This window comes from Equus caballus, chromosome 22 (assembly GCF_041296265.1).
Source record: "Equus caballus isolate H_3958 breed thoroughbred chromosome 22, TB-T2T, whole genome shotgun sequence".
Taxonomy (NCBI): domain Eukaryota; kingdom Metazoa; phylum Chordata; class Mammalia; order Perissodactyla; family Equidae; genus Equus; species Equus caballus.
In genome coordinates this window covers 31,852,233-31,874,374 of record NC_091705.1, presented here as the reverse complement: position 1 = coordinate 31,874,374, position 22,142 = coordinate 31,852,233, and the positions used below count along the sequence as shown (strand labels likewise).

The 22,142-nt window shown below is 42.9% G+C and overlaps 1 protein-coding gene across 1 annotated transcript in view; it reads right to left on the bottom strand.

The window, feature by feature from the left end:
- TOP1 (DNA topoisomerase I) overlaps positions 1 to 13,677 on the bottom strand; it is an 85,444-nt gene extending 71,767 nt beyond the window's left edge. The window contains exons 1-2 of the mRNA XM_023626565.2: positions 13,139 to 13,677; positions 12,806 to 12,830 (exon numbers count right to left, since the gene is read on the bottom strand). Coding sequence (XP_023482333.1) covers positions 12,806 to 12,830; positions 13,139 to 13,171 — 58 coding nt within the window. The 5' untranslated portion in view covers positions 13,172 to 13,677. The remainder of the gene's footprint in view (positions 1 to 12,805; positions 12,831 to 13,138) is intronic.
- Between the last annotated feature and the right edge of the window lie 8,465 nt (positions 13,678 to 22,142).

Sequence of the window (22,142 nt, the reverse complement as noted above, 5' to 3'; positions counted from 1 at the left end):
TGTTCTTTAGAAACCTTTCTGTAATCATGTAACTGGCTCCTTTTTATGTTCCAGAGGACCTTCCTCCCATTATGAATTACTCCAATTTCCTAACTATAAGGAAGTACAAGTATCAAGGCCCAGCCATGGGACTTGTAAAAAACAAGGAACACTGCTTAAGAGGCTGAATTACTACAATACTAGTTCTAGACTTCATATGAATGTCAGGATTAAAGAATTTGACCAGAAGCTTATTTTGATCAGTCAACTTATCTTATTCTTGTCAATTATTTGACTTTAGGAATATAGTAGTACCAGGTATTATTAGGTGCTCTTTTGACTCTGAGGTAGCTATTATCTCTATTTTTACAGATGAGAAAACTAGGATCAGAGTCGTGATTTGCTTTTAAGGCCACTCTGTTAACAAGAGTTGAACTCAAGTTTAACTCCAAAGCCTGCACTTCACTAGAGAGCATGTGGACTTTGTTAACTGTTTTTCATTCCTCCTAAAAACGTGAGGCTCAAACCAAGATGTGAACTTCAAATCTTACTCTATTCCACTGGTTCTGAAACTTTAGTGCACATTAGATCACCTGGTTGACTCCTTAAAATCTAGATGGCTGAGCCCTCACTTCCAGAGTTTCAGCCAGTAAGTAGGTCTGGATGAGGCCCAAGAATTTGCATTTCCAACAGGTTCTGACAATGCTGATGCTGCTCATCAGGAAACCACACTTTAAGAACCACTGCTCTATTCAAATCCTTCCATGTCAATCAAGGCCATCAGAAGCTAAAGACCCCTAATTTAATCTAAAGGTAGTGACCTCCATAGATTAGATTCTCAGCATTCCACTAAACTACGCTGATACCTCTACTTACCTTCTAAAGCCCTGCCTGAACTATGCTAGGAATAACAGTATGAAAACAACCTACTGCTCTTTGTGCCCTGCTCAGTCATACATCCTAAAAGATGACTTCAGGATCAAATAATGGCTTGTTAGACATGGAAGTAGGAGAAAGGATTAGGATTCTGATGAGACACATAATAAAACAGCTGCAAAGGCAGTTAACTATCTCTGTTATTTAGGTAAATGCTCATTGAAACGTAGACGATATTTATTTAAATTAAATAGTGGCATAAGCATCAAGCTTTATAAACATACATTGGAAAACACTGTTCTGGTCCTTTTTAAAAAATCCTGTAGGCTAAACCAATGCAGTACCTCAATCAAATGAACTAAAACACACACCTTAACCAAATAAGATAGTAAACTCCAGATAGATCAGTTTCTCCAAAGGTGATTTATGGGTCACCTGTATTAATTAGAATCATTTGGGATTGTTAAAAATATATTAAAAATGCAGATTTCTCAGTACGTTCCACTACAGAATCAACTTTGAGGCACAGGACTTGGAATATATATTTTTACCAAGCACTCCCAGGTGAGTCTTATGCATATTAGCTTGAGAACAATGAAAACTTAGCGTAAAGCTCTCAATGTCTCTCACTTGATCTTCAACCAGCTGGTAAGTAGGAGAGAGAGGGGTTCCCATTTCACAACTTAAACTTTTGTTGAAAGCATCTGTATTGACCAAAGAGGATGAGACAGCGCTCTTGCCCACTTCCTAATAAGTAAGCAAAACATGTAAAATTCTCCAGACTAGAATGACAAACTGGAAGAGGACAAGAAAGGCTCAGTGAAAGCCAGAGAAAAGTAGTTACTTCTGGCTTGGAGTTAAGTGGTGATTGCAGACAGACTTCCCAGGAAACAATCTTTGACTATGCCTTCAATATTGAAACAGGCTCTGAGATGTTTCTAATCTTCAAGTTTACAATACCTAGTGTCTTCCTAAAAATAAGTAGTAAAAATAATAAGTAAAATAAGTAGTAAAAATAAGTAGTAAAAAATAAGTACTAGGTATACTTACCTTAATTGTACCAAATTCTAAAGACTAAAGAGGCATTCCAGGGTAAAAAGGAATACTTGAACAGAACAAAACACGATTGTAGAGTGGTGGCAGAAGCATGCACACTGAACTTTATTACTGGGAAATAGGGTTTCTGCAGAAGGCCTTTTAAAAAAAATCAAGTTTTCAATAAAGGTACTTAGCAAAATTATCTTTAATTTTGTACAACAGCACCTACTGGCATACATACTTACATATGTGCCATCAGTTTGGATTCTGCTTGATGTTCTGCTAGTCTTACTTATGCAAACACTTTTACTATGTTTTCAGTCACTTATGGACACATTTCATCATACTGTACTATAATTTTAAACTATTCCCCTAAAAATTTGAGCTCAACACAAACACTATCTGACATCTAAATTCTAGAGGTTAGCTCCAGTCCTAAAGAAGTTCTATAGTATTTTCAGGATAATAAGGAGGAAAAATTTTAGCTTCTTGTTTGCCCAACTAGAATCCACTTCCCCACAGAAAACAAGGATACTTCTATTAATAGACATTCTGAGTGTAGGGTGGTGCTAACACCTACAAAGGACTATTAAGTTCTGCTGGTACCCATTTTTATATCACTGCATTCAAGGGAAGAAGAAGGTGATCTGATTTTTAAGGGGGAAAACGTAATAATTATGGTCAAACCATCACCAGCTGGACCTTCACTGAGCCCACCCTATCTGCCCTGGACTTTTGTACTGCTAAGGGAGCTAACTGGGGGTCTTCTCAGAGTTGCAGTGCCTGGCCTCGGAGAGCTTTCAGTTTGCAAGTCAAGTCTAAGAAGCCAGCAGTTACAGACTACCCAATTTGTGTTCCATTTCTCCCTTTTTGTTTTCTTCCTGGCAAAATGAAACCATGAAAAATTAAAAAACAGATCCTGAGGTATGATCAATTCCTTGAGAGATTCTTGATGCATTTCTGATGTTAAACAGCAAGAACTACTGACAGTGCATCCATTCCTGTGAAAACGTAGTGAGTGTAAGAATAAGGGACAGGTAAGCCCAACATTTAGTCTTGATCACTTTTCTAGTACTATTCAAATCACTGTGAGTAATATCACTATGTACTCTGAACCTTCCTCTGAGGAGTTTAACAGCTTTTGTGTATTACCCATATCAAGACACTTCATAGATTAGGAAGGAGTAACTAACTGTAATATATTTAAACTCTTTCATAAAATTAGGTTTCCAGGACTTTAAGTACTGAGTCTAATCTCTAAGATTTTAGTTCTTCAAATTTATGAAGATGGTGATTTCACACTTTACTTCAGGCAATTCAGTTCAAGGATTTAAACTATTTCAAGCAAATAGCTGAATTAGCTATTGTCACATGGATCTCACACAGAATGTGAACATTTCTAGTCACTCTGACAAATCTACCTGGTTCAGGGAAACCTGAAAACTACTTTTCTAAAATTCGTGCAATACAAGTGTCTAATAAAAAGATAATGGGAAATAAATACGCAGTACTCAAACTAAACTCTTCTTCTATTCCAGGTAAAGGTTTAATAAGCTTATAGATACTGCCCCCCAAATTTTTTCTAGAACAGTTACGAGTTTGGTTATCTTTGGAAATGGAGGGGCCTAGGTTTCCAATTTCTTTAAGAAAAAAAAACCTCCTAGGATTGCGAATAAATGGAGACATCACTCTCTTTCATGGATAGTGAAGGGTTAACTGCCAGAAAGTACCTTCCATCCCTATTCACCCTGGTATGACAGAAGCCTTTGTACTGAGGCCCAAGGAAAATTTGGAATCTCTAGAGGAAGCAAGTATACAGACCTATGTCATACTAACTACAAAGTGTTCGTTCTGAGAACCATATGGCTTTGTCTTGTTCATGTGTGTCTAGTCGTTACTGGTATTTACTTTCTGAATGTTTGAATGAATGAATATGGCAACTTAAATTTTACATTTGCAATTAAACATGAAATTTTTAGCTTCCTAAGTAGATCTCTAAATATTACACCATCCCAAGTGCAAAGGCGTAAAAGCTATTCCCTGCCAAAGATTCTTAAACTGTAACTTAACTTACAAGAAACAAAGTGGTTTATACACAGCCAAAGTCAAGACGAGTCAGTAGTACCCTCCTGAGCCAGCCTGTCTCAGATGCACAGCAACAGCATTGTACTCAAGCCTCCCCAGTGACCCTCCCTCTGGGGTAAAATCTCACAATACCCAAATTCAAAGAAATTAAAGATGCTCTCTTCGTACAAAAGACTAATGAAGCAATCTCTGAAAAAGGTATTCAGGCTTTGTTTGGTTGGTTCTTTTAAATTGTAAGGAACTAAAAATTTTGCTCTAAGCTTTACCTTTCCTAAAGTGATCTTCAAATACTCTTTAATCTTCAATCCTGGGAGGTAAGTATTAGAGCTAGTTTACAGGTGAATAACGAAGGCTGGGAGATTAACTTGTTCAAAGACCTTGCTATTGAGCAGAAGCTCAAGAACTCAAATTCAAATCCCTTTGACTCATGGAGATTCTGTCCTTTCCACTATATCATGGTTGCCTGGTGTGGGGAGAGGGGAAAGGACAATCCCCCACCCTCACCTCGCCCCAAGACTACTCACATTCTGGGTCAGAGAAACATGACATAAGAGAGAGAGACCCAAGTTTTGAAGACTTTTATTCAATCCTACTTTGGACACTCTCACATACTGAGGGCAATATAGCCAGGCAGTATTTAATAAATATTCACGTTCCCACAGGTTTTTTCCATATACTTTAAGAACTATATGTTCCTGATTTATTTATCCTTTTAAAGACTCTTTAAAATTGCACCCTATTCTGTAATTTCTATCCTACCAAATTATATTCTCTGGCCTACTTTTAACTGAGTATTAGTTTTGAAGCCTGCTCCTATTGTGAAACTTCCTTGATCATCTTTCTGATCAAAAGGTATAAGAGCTCTAAGTCTATTTGACTCAATCAAATGGACATTAGTGAACACATCCCTAGATGACTTTGGTTTATTTTCAAGGAGCACTTCCAAAATAACAAATTGAAGGTAATTCAATAATCAGCATTACCTAGACTTACGAGCCATTACTGAAATTTCTGCTGATTAGATAAGTCTTTTCATAGAATCTCTCAAATGCCTATACTCACACACAACTGTTAACATGGAGTTAGCTACTTAGATTCCCATGCCTAAGCTTTATTATTTAAGGCATTCTTGTTCCCAAGAATTACTATTTCACAAGAAGTCGAGTTGGTCACTTTAAGGAACCATTTGAATAAATGAAAAATTAAGGTAACTTTCAAGTGCTTTGAGTCTTCTCAGTTTAAAAATGTTTTGAGGGAGAAGTAAAATAGTCACCTTTGAAAAAACATGATAACACAAGACACACTGAGTTCTGAGGTTTAAAAAAAAAAATCATAAATAATGAACTTGGCATTTCATTTATTAAATGCATATAAAAGGTAAAGCTCTAGGTATCGTTTTCTTTTTTAAACTGAGCTATAAGTGAAATATAAGCCCTGGGTATCTTTAATAGAAAATCCATAGTTATATCAAAGTCCTGAGAAATTAGCCACATCCCTACACTTCCTTCATTTCTAAGCCCATCTTCTCTACTGCTGGAAGACATTCTTTCAACAATGACCATCTTGCCTTAGACTTATTCTTAGAAAAGGAGGAACCAGACAGACACCTGGCTTTTACTTAGCTGAAACCTAGATATAGATACACCACCTTTTATTTTACAGTGATTGCTTAACAGTCAAAGGAGATCAGCAAGCCATGCAGTTTAGTTAGGTAAAGACTCAACCAACTCCAGTTATATGCTACTTTTCACTGTGTAAATGTCATGAAGATTTAAAATGTTAACAGGGAATACCAGTGAAGGAAGCAAAGAGTCACTAACATCACTACTTGAAACCTAACATTCAAAATAAAGATCCTTTTCAGAATAGCAGCTGTCTGACCAAAGTTTAAATTTTAAAATGTGGGCAGAGAGGTACCTTCACATACTCATTTAATTCTCAATAGCTTGTGAAGCACAGAAATATCCTTGTTATGGACGAGAAAACAAGGTATAGTGGCCAGGGCAAGTTTCACAACTAAGAACAGGGACTTACCCAGATTTTTCTTATTTCTCTTCCTAATCTCTCTTTCGCCACAGCTGCTCAAGAGCATAATCTCTCTCCATAGCCTCCCTCTTCATCACTTATAACTTTCAATATCAATCTGGTTCCAGCCTTGACACCAAAGCATCTCCTGAAGACCTAACATTCCAGGTGGAAGGGGTCTAAGCTATGTCTATCAGCAGATAATTAAGGGCAGGCTGTGACACCTGTACTAGATAGAAGCCTTCCAATTACAGCCTGAGTGAGGTTTCTGGAATCTGGACCAAGGCAGTATTCTACCAAAGAAGGGAGGTGAGAACGTGTAAAAAGAAAAATTTTCCTTTCTTGGTCTCGGGTTCTCCCACAAACCTATGCAATCTGTACTATTCCCATTAAATTCAGATCGACAAAAATACGGTGTCTACTAAGTTCTCAAAATTAGTTCCCTTACTCCCACTTACCCTTCTGCTGCTGAGCAAGAGCTCAGACAGCTGACTACAAAGAAATAAAGCGGCTACCTTATAGGAGTTTGGTAGAGTTAAGGGGTCTCTTAGCAAATGAGATCCCCTAATTCACTGATCCTGAAACCTGCTAGGTAAGTCTTCTGCCCAACCAGTATTTTGCCTATCAATCTTTATAAATCTGGGCATTCATATATGGTAGCAAGATTAAAATTCGGACTAAGTGGCAAAAGGGTGCATTTCTAGTGTATTCAAGTGTAGGACTAGCCTTCCACTTAAAACTTTTTTTTTTTTTTTTTAATTCCAAACAGCTTCTCCTGCAAGAAAGGTCCCAGGCAAGCTATCTTTGCTAGGTTACACTAAGAAAACTACAAAAAAATATTGGGACTAAGGTTTGGCTGATTCATTTTTGTTCTAAAAATATAGGAAGATATCAGAATACCCAGGGATCTATTAAACTTGCCCTCAACAACAACAACAAAGACAAGAGAATTAAAGTCCCCAATAATGCTGATTGCTTTTAACACTTTTTGGAGCTGATCGAGGTGTATCTGAGGAATGCTAATGAACTGAGTTCTTGGGTTCCTTAAATCCACAGAAGCAAAGTTAACTTCAAAGGCTCAGAGAAGAATTGACAACCCGGGAGAGATGCACCTCTACCCTAAATCTACAGGGGAGGGCAGAAGGGAGATGCAAATAAAAATATTTACATACATTTCAGGAAAATTCTCAATAACAGTTCATAAAGGTAAAGATAGCAGGGAGATAATTGAGTGGATCTAAAAGCTTAAGACAGGATATTAAAAATGAATACCTACTAAAAACTTAAGTTGCCTATCTCCCTTGGAGTTTCTTTCTTTACTAAATTTAGAGACATAAATGAGAGATAAAGATACTTAATACAAACTTTGATAATGGGTGGTCTAGCTTGATAATACTATAATCTATATACTCTAGAGATAATCAACAAAGATACTTCTCTCCCAGTATGAAAAATATTTGACTCTTTATTGAACATACAGAATAAAAATCATGTTAAACAATATCTACTTGGTGTTAAATCATTTCAGCAAACTGTTATTTCCTATAACACTACAAAAATACTATGAATAGCCAACAAATATTCCATGATACGCTTTTTCCCACCTAACAACACTAAGGCTACTGTGCCCCCCTCCCTCCATCTTTATTCCCCTCCACGGTACCCAAGCCCTGGGCTATCAACACAGAGCACACTGAGCACACCTAGATAGGCAGGTTGTGGGGGAAGAGCGGGGGTTGGCAAAATGCTAATTATTCCATGCCGATGGCCTCTATTTTAGATTTCCTACTTCAGCTACTGGCCTGGAGCCATGTGGATGGAAAGTTGCTTCTGAAACTTCAGATTTTCAAGGCATGGAAATAGAAGGAGACTTCTTCCAACTATTACTACTCAAAATTTAAACACAATCTGAAAGCTTCCTTTAAACACAATACCTTATTCACTTCTTATGGGCCAGTTAGGAACCTCCCTCATCCCAAACCTTTTACCTTAAGAAGCCAAATTCTCAATTGTTTGCCCAAATGCCCTTATTATGCAAAGTTTCATTTGCAAAGTTTCAAAATAATTAAGGGGCAGTCAGATAATCTAAACCACAGGACACAGAAAAGTCACTCAACTGACTCTCTTCCACTTCCTAATACAACAAATTGACTATATTTTACTGTTCTTTCAAGTTTTTTTTAACCTCAGGGTGCTACATCATATACTCATTTCAAGCACTTCTAAAGCCTCACTCAAAAGTAAATAATTATATTTGAATCCATTTTTCCAAGGGAATCTAGAACTTTACTGGAGTTCAACATACTTTCATGAGAAGGAAGCATTCCCTCACAAAACACACTTCCGGGGAAACAACTTTGTGTTTGAAGAAAATCATTTTAACTTTGCACTGGAAGTATGGCAAAAGTTGTTAAAGATCTGTAATGTACATATGCATTCACACCCAACTAACACGAAATACACACAACTTCAGTATAATCTGAAGGCTCATAAAATGAAATACCTACAAAAAGTACAACAGAATCATTTCCTATACCATTAGCAGCAGAGGATAACTGTTACTATAACACACAACACAAAGTTTTCTCTAACACATTTACAGACTCAAAGGCAGACACTTTTTGCACACACACACCCCCTCCCCCATGCCAAAAACAAACCAAAAAAAACCCTAACAGCCTTACTTTGGAATATAAGCTTTAAGACATGTTAAGAATCCCTGGTACTTGTATAATGTATAAATGGATACTAATTCACTAAGACCCAGAACAAATTAAGGAATCGCTCTTTCAAATTCTCACCATTCCCCATTTTTGCGCTGATGTTAAAGAAGTCGTCAGACTCAATTCTTTTTTTGCTACTACTGGTTAAAAGGAGATTTGGGGACTGACCTTGGGTTCCTATTTTCCATTTTACTTTATCCACTTACCAAAGAAAAGTATGAATTAGCGACAGTTAGCAATATTATCTAGTTTTCACCTTTCACACCATGAGGTATTTCTGATTCCTTTAATAACTCTTGAATTTTCTTGTTTTACGAGGAACATCAGAATCTAAAATTTGTGAGTTCTGATATGCTGGTAATTGAAAAAGCACATGTTGATAAGCAACTCTGCTTAATGTCTAAGTGTGGTATAAAGATTCTACAGCAGCTCACTAATTCTGAAAAGGTGCCCCAAGGAGTCTAGCTGCAGTGGAAGGAAAGACAACACTGGAGTTCAATGCTTAAGTGTTTCTGGATTGAGTAGGACGATGTGCCAAATTTTATTTGAAGGTGCCATCAGTTTGCAGTTAAAAAATGTGATGGAATTTTCAGATAGCCACATTTTCAGCCTTCCCACCCACCCCCAACCTGTGCCCAACAGCATAGAAGTACAACTATCTGTTAGCATCAGAAACAATTTCTACTTAATTCCCCCATCCAATTTGAATCCATTAACCTAACCAGAATCATCACAAGATGATGTCAAACCATGATCCCAAATGTTATCATTTCTTAGAATAATCACTAATGGAATTAAGCATTATACTTTGCTCATGCCAGGGAGGAAAGAACCCCACAACTCCAAAGTAGACAGGCAAAAACTTCAAGTTCTTGAAACAGCAAAAGGATCACTAACCCCCAACCTGATGTTACCATTATCCACTCTCCAGACAGTTCAGCAGTCTGCATAGTACTGTAATAACATCTCAGCCCCATTACAGTTAGTGGTACCAACACTGAGAAAAGAAGTCTTTTCACTTAGGTAAAAGAGATTATGAATTATGCTCCTGAAACTTGCAGCTCACTGTCAATATTTTAATATAAATACATTTCACAAATAACAGATTTTCCCAGCAATTGAGTGTGACCAGAAAGTTCTAAATTCCATATGAATAGCAACAGTTTTAACTACTGTAAAGAATGAGCTCCAAAGGGAAAAAAATCTTTTAGATCTTAGGGGATGAGGGCAGGCAACATGAGGGATGTATGTTTTAATATATGAAACTGCACATTTAACCTGTAAGATGGGTTAGGTCCACTTAAAATCATGCTTAAGCAAACTCTTCTTAATACAAAGATCAATAACAACATACTTGAACATAATTAAACATTGATTTTTAGTTATTAAAAACTGTCTCTCATAGTTCCATAAGTCAATCTCTAGTTACCAGTGTATTACTTAATGGAGCAAGCACACAGTCACTAACACTACATCTTTCTTCTAAACAATATTTACAAAGATAATTACTCCAGTGTCAGACCCTTAGGGTGGTGGGGAGGCAACGTGCTTTTTCTCTTGAAGGGGTAGATTTAGAAAAAAAGCAAGTAAGTGACAAACTACCAAGTCCTTCCCTCCCGCCTTTCAGCTCTGTAAGAAAGTAGAGAAGTGCAGCTTTTAATTTCTTCATATGAGAGTCATATATATAGCATAGTGGCTAAGCTTGTAAGCTTTGGAGTGCCCAATTCACTACCCTTGGGCAAGCTAGTAAATATACCTAAGACTCAGTTTCTTCATCTATCAAAAGGAGATGACAGAACCTAACTCATGAGGGTCTTTCCAAGGATTAAATTAGATGATCCACAGAAACAGGTGAGATTTGCTTCCGGCAGACAGTAAGCATTGAATAAATATTAGCAATTACTGCTATTACAAGCAAACAAACACATCCTGAAAGTCCATATAGCCAGTTTACTTAGTCTCTATAAAAATGGCAGTAAAGATCAATAACCCACCCAGCCCACAATCATTCAAGTATTTAATAGTTCCTTTGTATAATTTAGGTGAGACCCATGGGAGTCAACTTTCCAAGAGAGAAGACTAAACTCTGTTTCAATACTGAATACATTACCTACTCAGGCCAGTCTGAAAGTCAAAATAACACTTTTTCTGTATTAAGATCTTACGTTCCTCCAAGAGAGGTCAAAAGGATTTCTTGCCTCCTCATCTGCCACATCCTTTCTTTGCTCCCACATCCCAAAGAAACATATCTATACTCTTTGCAGCTTTCTGAACTGTAGGGCCTCATCTCCCACCTCTTTTAAAATCCTGATAGGTTGGCTAAACATAGTTAACAAATACTCCAACTCCTGACACTCAGCACCTGGTCTTGCACAACACCTAGCTCAGAAGTCACCTTCTGAGAAATTTCCCCACCCCCAGACAAAATTAAGTCCCCTAGTTTCCCAAAGCATTCTGGGTATACATATGCCCCAGCACCTACCTTATAATTAACTAATTATGTCTCCCCCAATAGACTAGATTGAGGATAGGAGCACTGTTCTGGCCAAAGGTTCAGCTCTAGCGCTAAGCACAGTGCTTATAACATATCAGGCGCTCAAGACGTGCTACACTTTAATTTAACCAGATTCTCTCCTCACAGAGTACCATCTCCTGCTGGATGCCCCACTTCAAAAGCTGAACATAAGGCTGCTCTCAGTAGAGCAGGCTAACACGATGGACTGCTGATTACAACATCAGAAAACCTACTCATCAGCTTCTCCCATTGGAGAGTTTCCCGGAACCCAAACTCAATTGAGCAGGATTATGTACCGTCAGACTCAGTGGGAATTCCCAGCACACTACAGAGGGTAGCTTCTCCATCAACGGGATAGTTGAAAAGCCCACAGGGTGAGCTTTTTATTTGGGGGAATCTTCACTGGGTAACTGAAGTGGAAACACTCAAAAGAATAAACGCCTTGATTTGGCTGAAAAGGGTTCAAAGACATAAAGATCCAGGAAAAGCAAGCTAGCTCTCGATTCCTGAAAAACAGCAGCTTCTGAAAAAGAAGGAACAGGAAGCAGGGGTGGGGGCTGGCCACTCTCTGTTTCATTAAATAAAATCTTTTTTCCTTCCCCACAGCCCCAAAGAAAAGGCCAACACACCAGGTCCAGATGAGATGCTCAACAATCCTTCCTCCTGACAAGTACACTAAACTGCGTCTCTAAAAAACACTGCCTTAGGAACCTCAGCCACACGAAAAGTTCTAGTCAGTAATACTTTAATTTTTTTTAAAAACTCAGTATGCCGGAGTCCAACATTTACATTGGATGACCCATACAGAACTTGCAAACTTTCTGAAGGGAGGTACAACTACCCTCGCAAAGAACACAACTTGGGCAAAACAACCTCAAAATACGAACTCCACAAAGGGTGGCTTTCGTTTTAGAGCCCTAATTCCTATCATACACATCTTACCCGGAAAAAAAAAGAGAGAAAGAAAGAAAAAGGAAAAAATCAACAGTTGCCGAAGGGTATCTTTCATTCTGAAAACAGAAAAGGAAACAAACAAGAAGCAGAAAGGGAATAACCCCCCAAAATAAAGTTCTCTTTGGGAAAAACAGTAACAACTGAGCCTCCCACCCTTCCCTCCCGGGTGAGGTCTGTGATTTACACGGTTCTGCTCCGCAGAAAGCTCCTTCTGGGCAGCCCGAGGAAGGAGCCGAGGGAGGGAGAGAAAGAGACACAGCCACAGAAAGGAGAGGAGAGAGAAAAAGAAAATGGCGCAGAGACTAAGTCCCGACTGTCGACAAGGCGACTTTCCCGGGAGGAATCCGGGCCCGGAAAGGCCGCCCGAGGCCCGGCGGCGGGCGACGCGGGGTCTCCGTTGCCCCCTCTTGGGAGGGCCGCGATCTGGGGGAGCTGGGGTCCCCGGAAAGGGGGTCCAGAGGCGGCCCGATGGGAACAATGGGGCCGGTGAGCGAGGAGCTGGGACTTAGTCTCTGGGACGCCATGTCTGTCCTCTGCCCGGCTCGGGCCGGGCGCGGGGTGGGCGGCCGGCGGCTGGGGGGCCCGGGGTCGGGGCGGGGGGCACACTCACCATTCAATCGGAAATCCCCTTCGATCTGGAGAGAGAAAAGGAGGGAATGTGAAACAACAGGCACAGGAGCCCCGCCGGCGGCGAGCGCGCGCGGCCGGGGGCCTAGCCCACCCTGCGCCCCCAGAGATGAGGTGGCCCCGGGGGCGGCCGGAGGGAGCAGTCAGCCCCCCAGAGTGTAACTTGGCGGCTCTCGCCTGGGGCCCAGGGAGCGGATCTGCTCCGGCCGGCCGCCTGTGGCCGGGGGCTCCGGCCTGTCAAAGCGGCCGGGCCGGGGCCTGCGCCGGGGGTCGGGAGGACTGGGGCGGGGCCGGGGTCGGGAGGGCCGGGCCGTACCTGGGAATCGTTGTGGAGATGGTCTCCGCTCATGTCTGCCGGAGCGGCGAGCGCGGCGGGCGGCGAGGGGTGCCGAGGAGATGCGGACGGTCGGCACCGGCCTGTGCAGGCGGATGAGGGCTCCCGGAGGCTCCCGGAGGCGCGCGTAGGCGGCAACGGCGGCGAGGCCGAGACTCCCGGAACGGCTGAGGAGGCGACGGCGGCAGCGACGCGGACTGACTGCCGGGCAGGCGGCGAGAGCAGACCCCAGCAGTTGTGTAACAGCCTAAGTTCGCATTTCGGCTCACTGCGCCTGCGCGGCCGCTTTTAAATGGGACGTCGGCGACGTCAGAGACTCGCGGAAAGAGGCCGAGGGTTGCGAAGCCCGCCCCCTCGCGCTTCCAAAGGCGTTCCCGGCTTTGCATCGGAAGCCCCGCCCCTAGCCCTCGCTCGCCTCTGTGATTTGCATAAGGAGCGGACTCCTCCCACGGCCGCCCACCCGGAGCAAGCTTCCCTTCCTCTCCCGGAGTATTTTCTCGGAACTCCGGGCGCCCTCTGATAGGCAGTGCGCAGGCGCAGCCGAGACTCCGCCTCCGGGCGGGGGCCGGCAGCGCGGCCACGTGGTGGGCCTTTAAAGGCCGCGGCGGGACCGCTCCGGGCCCGGGCCGAGCTGAGCTGGTAGCCCGCTTGTTAGATCCTCGGAGCTGCAAATAACTTGGCGGCCGCCGCCCCAGAGCTTTCATCAGCTCGCCTTCTCTCGCTAACCGGACCCCGAGGCCGCTTTGCAAGAGGAGCCCCAGGCTTTGTCCAGGCTTTCCAACTTCTGGATTATTTCACAACCACTTCCTAAAATTTATTTTAGTTTTTCAACCATCCAAAGGTCAGGTTTAGCTCCAGTTTCAGCTGAGTACATGTAGCCCTGTATCACAAGAGGCCTAATTTCATTCGTCCATTCTCCATACATTTATTAAGCCTTGACTGTGAGCCAGGAATTGTGCTGAGAAACGGGCTGGTGCAAGGGGCCAAAGGGAACCAGACCTGGGGGTAAAGACTACCTGACTCTGTCCACCGCTGTATCCCTAGCATGCTATGGGGCAGAGGGGAGATGAATTGGAGAAAGAACTGCCGTTCCCTACGGTACTCCGCTCTGAATACATACAATAGCTCTGTGAAGTCGCCTACTTTACTAAAGTTAAACTGTGTCACAGATAAGTAACCTACAGCCTCCTACCTGACATCTACACTTGGATATCTCACAAGCTTCTCCAGGGCTGAACTCATCATCTTCCTCCTCCACCCAGCTAGAAAAACTCCACCCTGGACATCTTCCTCTCCCTCATTTCTCATTAGTCCAGCTGATTGCATTATCTCTTGCTTGGATTACTACAATACACTCCTAACAGAGGTCCCTGTTTCCATTCTGGAAACTGCACACCAACAGAAGCCAAAGTGATCTTTTCGGCATGCAGATCTAACCATTATCCCCTTCCCATCATACTTTCCATCACTCTTAGTATAAAGTTCAAAATTCTTAGTGTAGCTGCCAAAGGCCTGCATAACCTTCTTAATTCAAGATTGACTTTTGTAAATTTTGCCATATCTATGATCACTTCCACTGTTAATATTAATATTTTTATTGATCCTTTTACCTTCATCCTAAGTAATAATATCTATGAATAATAATGTCTATGAAATCATTTACAAATAAATAGTAAAAGTGTTCATCTATGGGCAATTGAAATCATCTCTATCACATCTCGTGGTAAACACTTTGGGGTTAATTCTTGTGAATTCTTCAAAGCTCAACCTAAATATCACTTTCTCAAAGTGACGCCTCTCCAGTACTCTCTGACTCCCCCTTCCAACCCAGATCAACTGCTCCTCATCAAGTTTCTTTTTCCTTTGTAATGCCTATCACAATTGTTATTAAGTTACTAATGGGGATAATCAGTGATTTTATGTCTCTCTCACTTACTGAATGTAAAGTCTGTGAGGATGGGAACCTTGTCTATCTTGTTTAGCACTTGATCCCCAGCACACAGCAACAGATCCTACAGAAGAGGTGTGCAATCAACGCGTGCCTGAAAGCAGGGTCGTACAGTGGTTAGGAGCAAACATAGAAATCAAACCAATCTAGGTTTGAATTCTGCTCTGCTATATATTAGTTGTGTGACCTCAGGCAGGTTGCTTAACTTCTGTAGTCCCAGTTTCCTCATCTGAACAACTGTGATAATAATGGAATTTTAAAAGACTATCAAAAGAAGATAGTTGCTTGAGAACACAGCTAGTAAGTGCTGAGTTTCGGATTTAAATTCAGGTCTGCTTGACTTCAAAGCTATGCTCTTTCTCTCAAGCAAGCTACCAGATTCAGTTTTGCCTTGCTCTTGGTGTCTTTCCTCATAGTCTTCCCATCTCAGAATCAATCCCAGGCCAGCAAGTGAGGCATGTGGCTCCAACGTGCTTACTGCAGTTAGGCCAAGATAATTTGAGGACTGCCTTAAGGTATAACAGTGCCTCCTACCACTACTCCACCACCACCCCCTAAAGCCCAGGGAGCATCTGTATTTGCTTTCCAGCTCCCTCCAAGGAAGATGTGGGTAGGCATGAAAACAGAGCACAGACGTCAAAATGGCGTACCACGCATGGTCCTCATGCACAAACATGCAGGTCTCCAGGCGTCTTGTCACAGGCTGAACTTCTCTGCCAGCATGTATGGCAGGCAGTGCTCAGAGGTTGGCTGGTTACCTAAGTCCACATGGCCACTCTCTGACTCCTGACACTTCAAACCAGTGTCCCCATAATATGGGCCATCTACCACTAGTGCTTGAGAAGATTGTAGGTAATGCGTAGACAAACTTTTATTTTAATCGTTATGTATACATTTCCATGTGTATGAGAAAAAACATTTTAACCACCACATCACATCCATGACTTTAAGGATATAACTGTTTAGGATGAGGCTGAAAAAAAGTTGGCTGGCTGATTTAAATAAAAATATCAAGAAATAGCACAGAGGGAACATAAAAGACAAACTCCGGGAAGGTCGTAGGCAAATAAATGAGGCTTGGGAAGCATCGCTTTAAATCAAGACTGCTCACTCCTGGGCCATCTCATCCCCCATAAAAATACTAGCAGATGACAGCTGATGTTGTAGGCCTGTTTCCAAAGTATACTCTGGGAAAGGTGGATGATTTATAGATATTCCACTAACAGAAGGGCTCCATGCACAAATGCATACATTGTTGTGATTTAAAGTTAAACAGGTCTTTTCCCACAGGACTCCTCACAGTCATCAATATGCTAATACCTATGTGAATCTTAAAAAGAGGGACAGAGCACGGAGTGTCTCCAAAATCTATGTAGGCCCAGAAACCCTTTTTTCCATACTCCCTTTTGCGACTGAGCACTTTGGAATGTCTGCACCTCAGGCCACCTGATCTCGGTGGTTGCCCAATATGCAGCCCACTCGTTTGCTTCTGACTCTCCTGAAATTGTTCTTGTCACCTTGGCCCAACTGTTGGCTCCCAGAGCTGAACACCTATGGGATTGTCTGAACAACTTCTGCTTTTCAGGGACCTGTCCTTCTGCACAATGTACACAAATGTACAAATATACTGCCATCCCTCAGCTACAGTCATTTGACCTAAGCTGACCCAAGCTGAGCCACTCAGACTGACTTCCTTGAGACTTTGGAATTGAGAAGGAGAGAGTGGTTTGGTCTCTCTTCTTGCAGTTAGATCTATAACATGTAAATTAGGGAGCTGCCCTAGTGGTATTTTCTGCCAAGAGGGCCAGAGAAAGCTGAAGGGAAGGTAGACAGAAGGAAGAGTAGAGAAGAAAACAAGAGAAGAGGAAGAGAAGGCTTGATGGAGTTCAAGGCCCTGGTTCCTACTATCTGCTGAGGCCTTATTTCACTCCTTTCCTATACCTTTAAATAAATTCCCCCTTTTGATTTTGCTCTGATGGGTCACTTAAGACGGAGAGCTCTGATAATACTCAGTCCTAATCTACACTTGATTCCTGGGTATTCTCAAGGCCTCTGTTATCCCTTTGGCCCCAGCTCTGGTCCCCTCACGTTATGGCACCTGGACACCCCTCCTGGCATTTTGACCTTGGGTGCTAGCACAGTCTCAACTTTGCCAGTTCTTGGACAGTAATGTCTTCTGGCAGTTCTCCCTGCCTGAGGACCCACTGCCCTTTCGAGATTTGGATGCCCTCAGAAAGGAACCTGCTTGACATCCTAGAAAGAAGACTCGGGCTGGCAATCCCAGCAACAACCAGAAATACCCTTTGCCTGCTAGTAATGAAACAGCTCAACAAAGGTTGAAATTTGTCAAATAAAAAGAACAGAAAGCTGTCAACCCTTGAGTCACGGAATGAGAGGACAGACGACAAGGATATAGGAGCCTGGCTGTGTGGCTCGGGCAAGGAGGAGAGTCCACTTTCACGTAACTCCTTTGTCTTCCTGCCAGAAGACCTCCTTTCTGTGATAAGGACATTTATTCATTCAACCAATATTCCCCGAGGAATAACAGAATGGGGATTATGAGGTAGGTAGATACTATGCTAAGCTCTGAGGATATAGATATTAATAAGACTTAATCCTCATTTTGGAGGAGTTCCTAGTTTGGTAACAAGACATAAATATTCCCCAACTGTTACCATAAGGCACAAGGAATATCACAGAAGAGGTGGCCAGCCACCAGTTGCTATGGGAATGCTGGGGTGGGGGAGAAACATCCAACTGACCAGTGGTGGTGGTGGGCAATATTATCCAACTGGAAAGGCTTCCAGTTGGATGCCATCCTTGAAAGATGAGGAGGAGCTAGCCTGTGGTAGATAAGGGACTTTATTGCAGGAAGAAGAGCAGACTATGCAAAGGCAGAGACTCATGGTGTGAATAGCTTTGGTCAAGATGGAGCACAGGGTAAATGTGAAGATACAGAGAATGAGGCTGGAAATGTGGAGAGGCCTCCCGCAGGGACAGTGGAGCTACTGCAGGGTGAGCTATAACAGGGTTTTGAGCAGGCGTTGGAATAACCATGGGTACCAGAGTGGGGACAGTTCAACAGAGCTGACACTGGAGACAGACAGATTAGTCAGGAGACCGAAGAAGACCATTACAAGTGTTTCAGATGCATCGTTAACCAAAGCGGGTCATGTGGAATGACTGTAAAGATGCAGACTGTGAAGGGAACAGCAGGATATTGGCCTGTGTCCAGGGTACAGCCCAAGGAGAAGTTGTGACAGCAGCTCTCTCTGAACCTCCCTCTCACAGGGTGTGCTGCCGGGATGTCCTGCTGCTGCTCATGTCCAGCTGCCTCCAACTCAAGAACCAGCGGACAGGGGGAGGCAAAGAGGCAGAAACCAGGGCTCCAGGAAATACTGGAAAATTCTGGGAGAAAAACCCCAAGCTGATTCAGGATGACTTTCCAAGAAAATGGAACAAAAATGGCAGCCTCACTAATAAGCAGCAGGTGACAGCTTAGCCAAGATCGGATTTTGAAAAGATCTTCCTCCCCATGCTTTCAACCAGCCCTCCGAGTCCTCAGTCCCATCCTCTCTGCCACCCCAGAGTCTGACACAATCCAGCATCTTCTCTCCCTCCTGCATGGCAACTTCTTCACTTGCTCCCTTCTCCAATTTCCCCCCTTGACTTTGTTAAAAATAACATCTCACATTAATTGATTACTTACCGTGTACTCTGGCTTGTGCTAAATGCTTCACCTACGCTATCTCATTTAATCCTCACCATAACCACATGAAACAGGTTACTGCTAGTTCCACCATTTTACAGACCAGGAAACTGAGGCTTAGGAAGATTGGGTAAATTAGCTTGCCCAAAGTCACACAGCTATTGAGTGGTGGGGCTAGGATTCCAACCCAAGCAGTCTAGCCATGGAGCCCAGTCTCTGAATCCCTGTGCTGCCTCGCAAGTTGTCCTTGGGTCACTGTTCCTCTCACCTTGTTTGAAATATTTGGAAAGGCTGGTCCACACCTGCTGCCTTTTTTGCTTTATTTCCTGTTCCCTTGAACTCTCCTCCACCTTCCTGCAGCACTCAGCGATGTGGAGGGGCACATTCTTTGGGCCCTGTCAGTTTGGCTCCGATGGCTGTGAATTCTCCCACCTCTACAAATGCCATTTTTCTGCCTCCTCTTCTCCCTGTACAATGTAAGCATTCCCAAATTTTCTGCCATCAACCTTCTCTTCTCTCTATACACCCTACTCTTGGAAGTTTTATGGATTCTATGTTGACTTCTGTAGATAGCCTCTCAAATGGATATCTCTAGCCTTGACGTCTTTTGGGAGCTAGAGAAATGTTTACCCCTCTACCTAGTATATGTGTCCACCACAGTTCTCTGCTTCTGAGTTCAACTTTTTCCCTGAACCTACCTCTTCCTTCTATGGTCCCTGCTTAGTGGATAGCTCCAGCCACTCCCAATCAGGCAGTCTCAAAGCCTTGGAGCCTCTTGAATTGATCCTGCCCTCCACATTAGTGACTACTACCTCTGAGAGTCTGCCAAGACCTACTTCTGTAATTGTCCCTTCCTCCTTCCCCGGAGTTCCCATTGCACACACACCCCAACTATGAGCGAGGTACCATGCCTGGTGCTAGGGATTCAGCCATAAGGCAGACAGACAAGGTCCCCTCAAGGAGCTCACACCTGGTAGTGGGACAGACAAGAGAACAAGTAATTGTCACTTCCTGTGATAAGTGCTCTGGGGATAAAGTACAGTATGTTTGCTATAGGAACCCTTTAGAGTGGCTGTCATGCCAGAATCGAGGAGTAAGGCAAGGCTTCCCAGTAGGAATGACATTTAAACAGAGTCCTGAATGTGGGAAGATAAATTAGCCAGGGGAAGGTTAGGGAGGATAAAGAAGCAAGTGAGGGACATGAGCACTAGAGGTTGAGGGAACAGATGGGCAAAGTCTTGGAAATCGGGTAGACTATGGTTCATTGGGAAACTACTGGTAATTCAGTGTGGCTGAGGGGTAAAATGTGAGGAGGGGTGGTGAGAGATGAGGTTGGAGGGGTAAGCAAGGCCCAACTCATGCAGGGTCTTTTGAGTTGGTTAAGGAGTTTAGAATTTATCCTGAGAGCAATGGGGAGCCATTGATGAGTTTTAAGCAATGGAGGAATGTAATCAATATACATTTTAATAAACATTACTTACCTAGAAAATGCATTTGAAGTAGCCAAGATGGGAGGCTTGTTAGAGCACAGTTAAGAAGGCTGATATTGGGCTGGCCTGGTGGCATAGTGGTTAAATTTACACTCTCTGCTTCAGCGGCCTGGGGTTTGCTGGCTCAAATCCCAGGTGTGGACCTACACACTGCTCATCAAGCCACACTGTGGTGGCATCCCATACACAAAGTAGAGGAAGATTAGCACAGATGTTAGCTCAGGGCCAGTCTTCCTCAAGCAGGGGCTGGCCCCATGGCTAAGTGATTAAGTTCCTGTGCTCCGCTTTGGTGGCCCAGGGTTTCACCAATTTGGATCCTGGGCACAGACCTAGCACTGCTCATCAAGCCATGCTGAGGTGGCATCTCACATAGCACAACTAGAAGGACCTACAGCAGAATCTACAACTGTGTACTGGGGGGCTTTGGGGAGAAGAAGAAGAAAAAATAAATAAAAAAAAAGAAGATTGGTAACAGATTTTAGCTCAGGTGCTGATCTTTACAAAAAAAACTCTCAAAAAAACAATTCTTCCTCAAGCAGAAAGAGGAAGATTAGTAACAGATGTTGGCTCAGGGCCAATCCTCCTCACCAAAGAAAAAAAAAGAAGACGGCCTATATCATCTAGGCAAAAATGATGGTGATGATAGCCCTGATCACAAAAAATCTGTGAGGATAGAGAGAAGTGTATGCATTTGAGGAATATTCATGACAGAAGGCTGATGTATCAGTGATTTATTACATGTGTCAGTGAAAGGGAGAGGGGAAGAACCAAGGATATGGACAGAGGCGCCATCACAAAGTCAGGGAACACTTGGGATGACCTGGTTTGGGGGTAAGATGATGACTTCAGCTTGTACATTTGAATTTCAAGTTGTCTGTGGGTTAGCCACGTCAAGATGTTAGTAGGCAGTTGGATACATGGGTTTGGATCCCTGGAGAGGGACAGGAAGTTGTCAGCATCAAGGTGGTATCTGAAGTAATTAGACTAGATGAGGTCATTTGGGAGGGCCTAGAAGGAAAGCTTTATTTTAGGGATGGGCCGGAGTTAGGAAGTGAATAGAAGGTGAGGAAGTGGAGGATAGCAAGTTTAGACAAGTTGTTCAAGAGGTTTAGCTATAAACAGGAGGAGGAACATAATACACTAACTGGAAAAACCAGGGATTAAGAGAGGTGTTTTGTTTGTTTGTTTGTTTGTTTTATGATGGACAAGGGCACATGCATATCTAATAAGAGGGTCTGCTGATTTCTAATTCAGAGCCCTATGGATCATTCCAACCCCTTTGACAAAGTGCTAGCACAACTGAGCTGATATGGCAGGAATTCTGGATTAGATAAGGATGAAGCTCTCTTCAGAGGAGACACCTTTCTTTGCTTCTAAGAGGCCACAGGCTGCTTCAAGCCTCACCCCCCCGGGTTCTGGAGCCTTTCCCACCGGAAGTTGCTTGAGGATTGACTCAGAGAACTCGTTTTTCAGGATGGCTTATGCAGGCCCCTGGGCATAGTCTCCTCGCAAAGGGCAGAGTCCAGCCCTGCAGGATTTGTCTCTGTCTTTCCAGGACTCAGCTGCAGGTGCCAGGGAATGGGTTCAGCAGAACAGACACCGGCTCTGGTGGTGGAGCTGGAGAAAGACACCCAGAGCCCGAGGGATGGGTGTTCCTCCTCAGATTCTGCAATGTGGTTAAGTTCCATGAACATTTCCTGATGCCTGTTTGCTGCCATGCCCTGGTGGCAGTACTGTGATGAATTAGAGAGGGGCTTCACCTGGAGGAACCAACAGTCCAGAGGAGGAGATAGACAAGTAAACCATCAATTATAAGAGCATTCTGAGAGCCTTATGAGA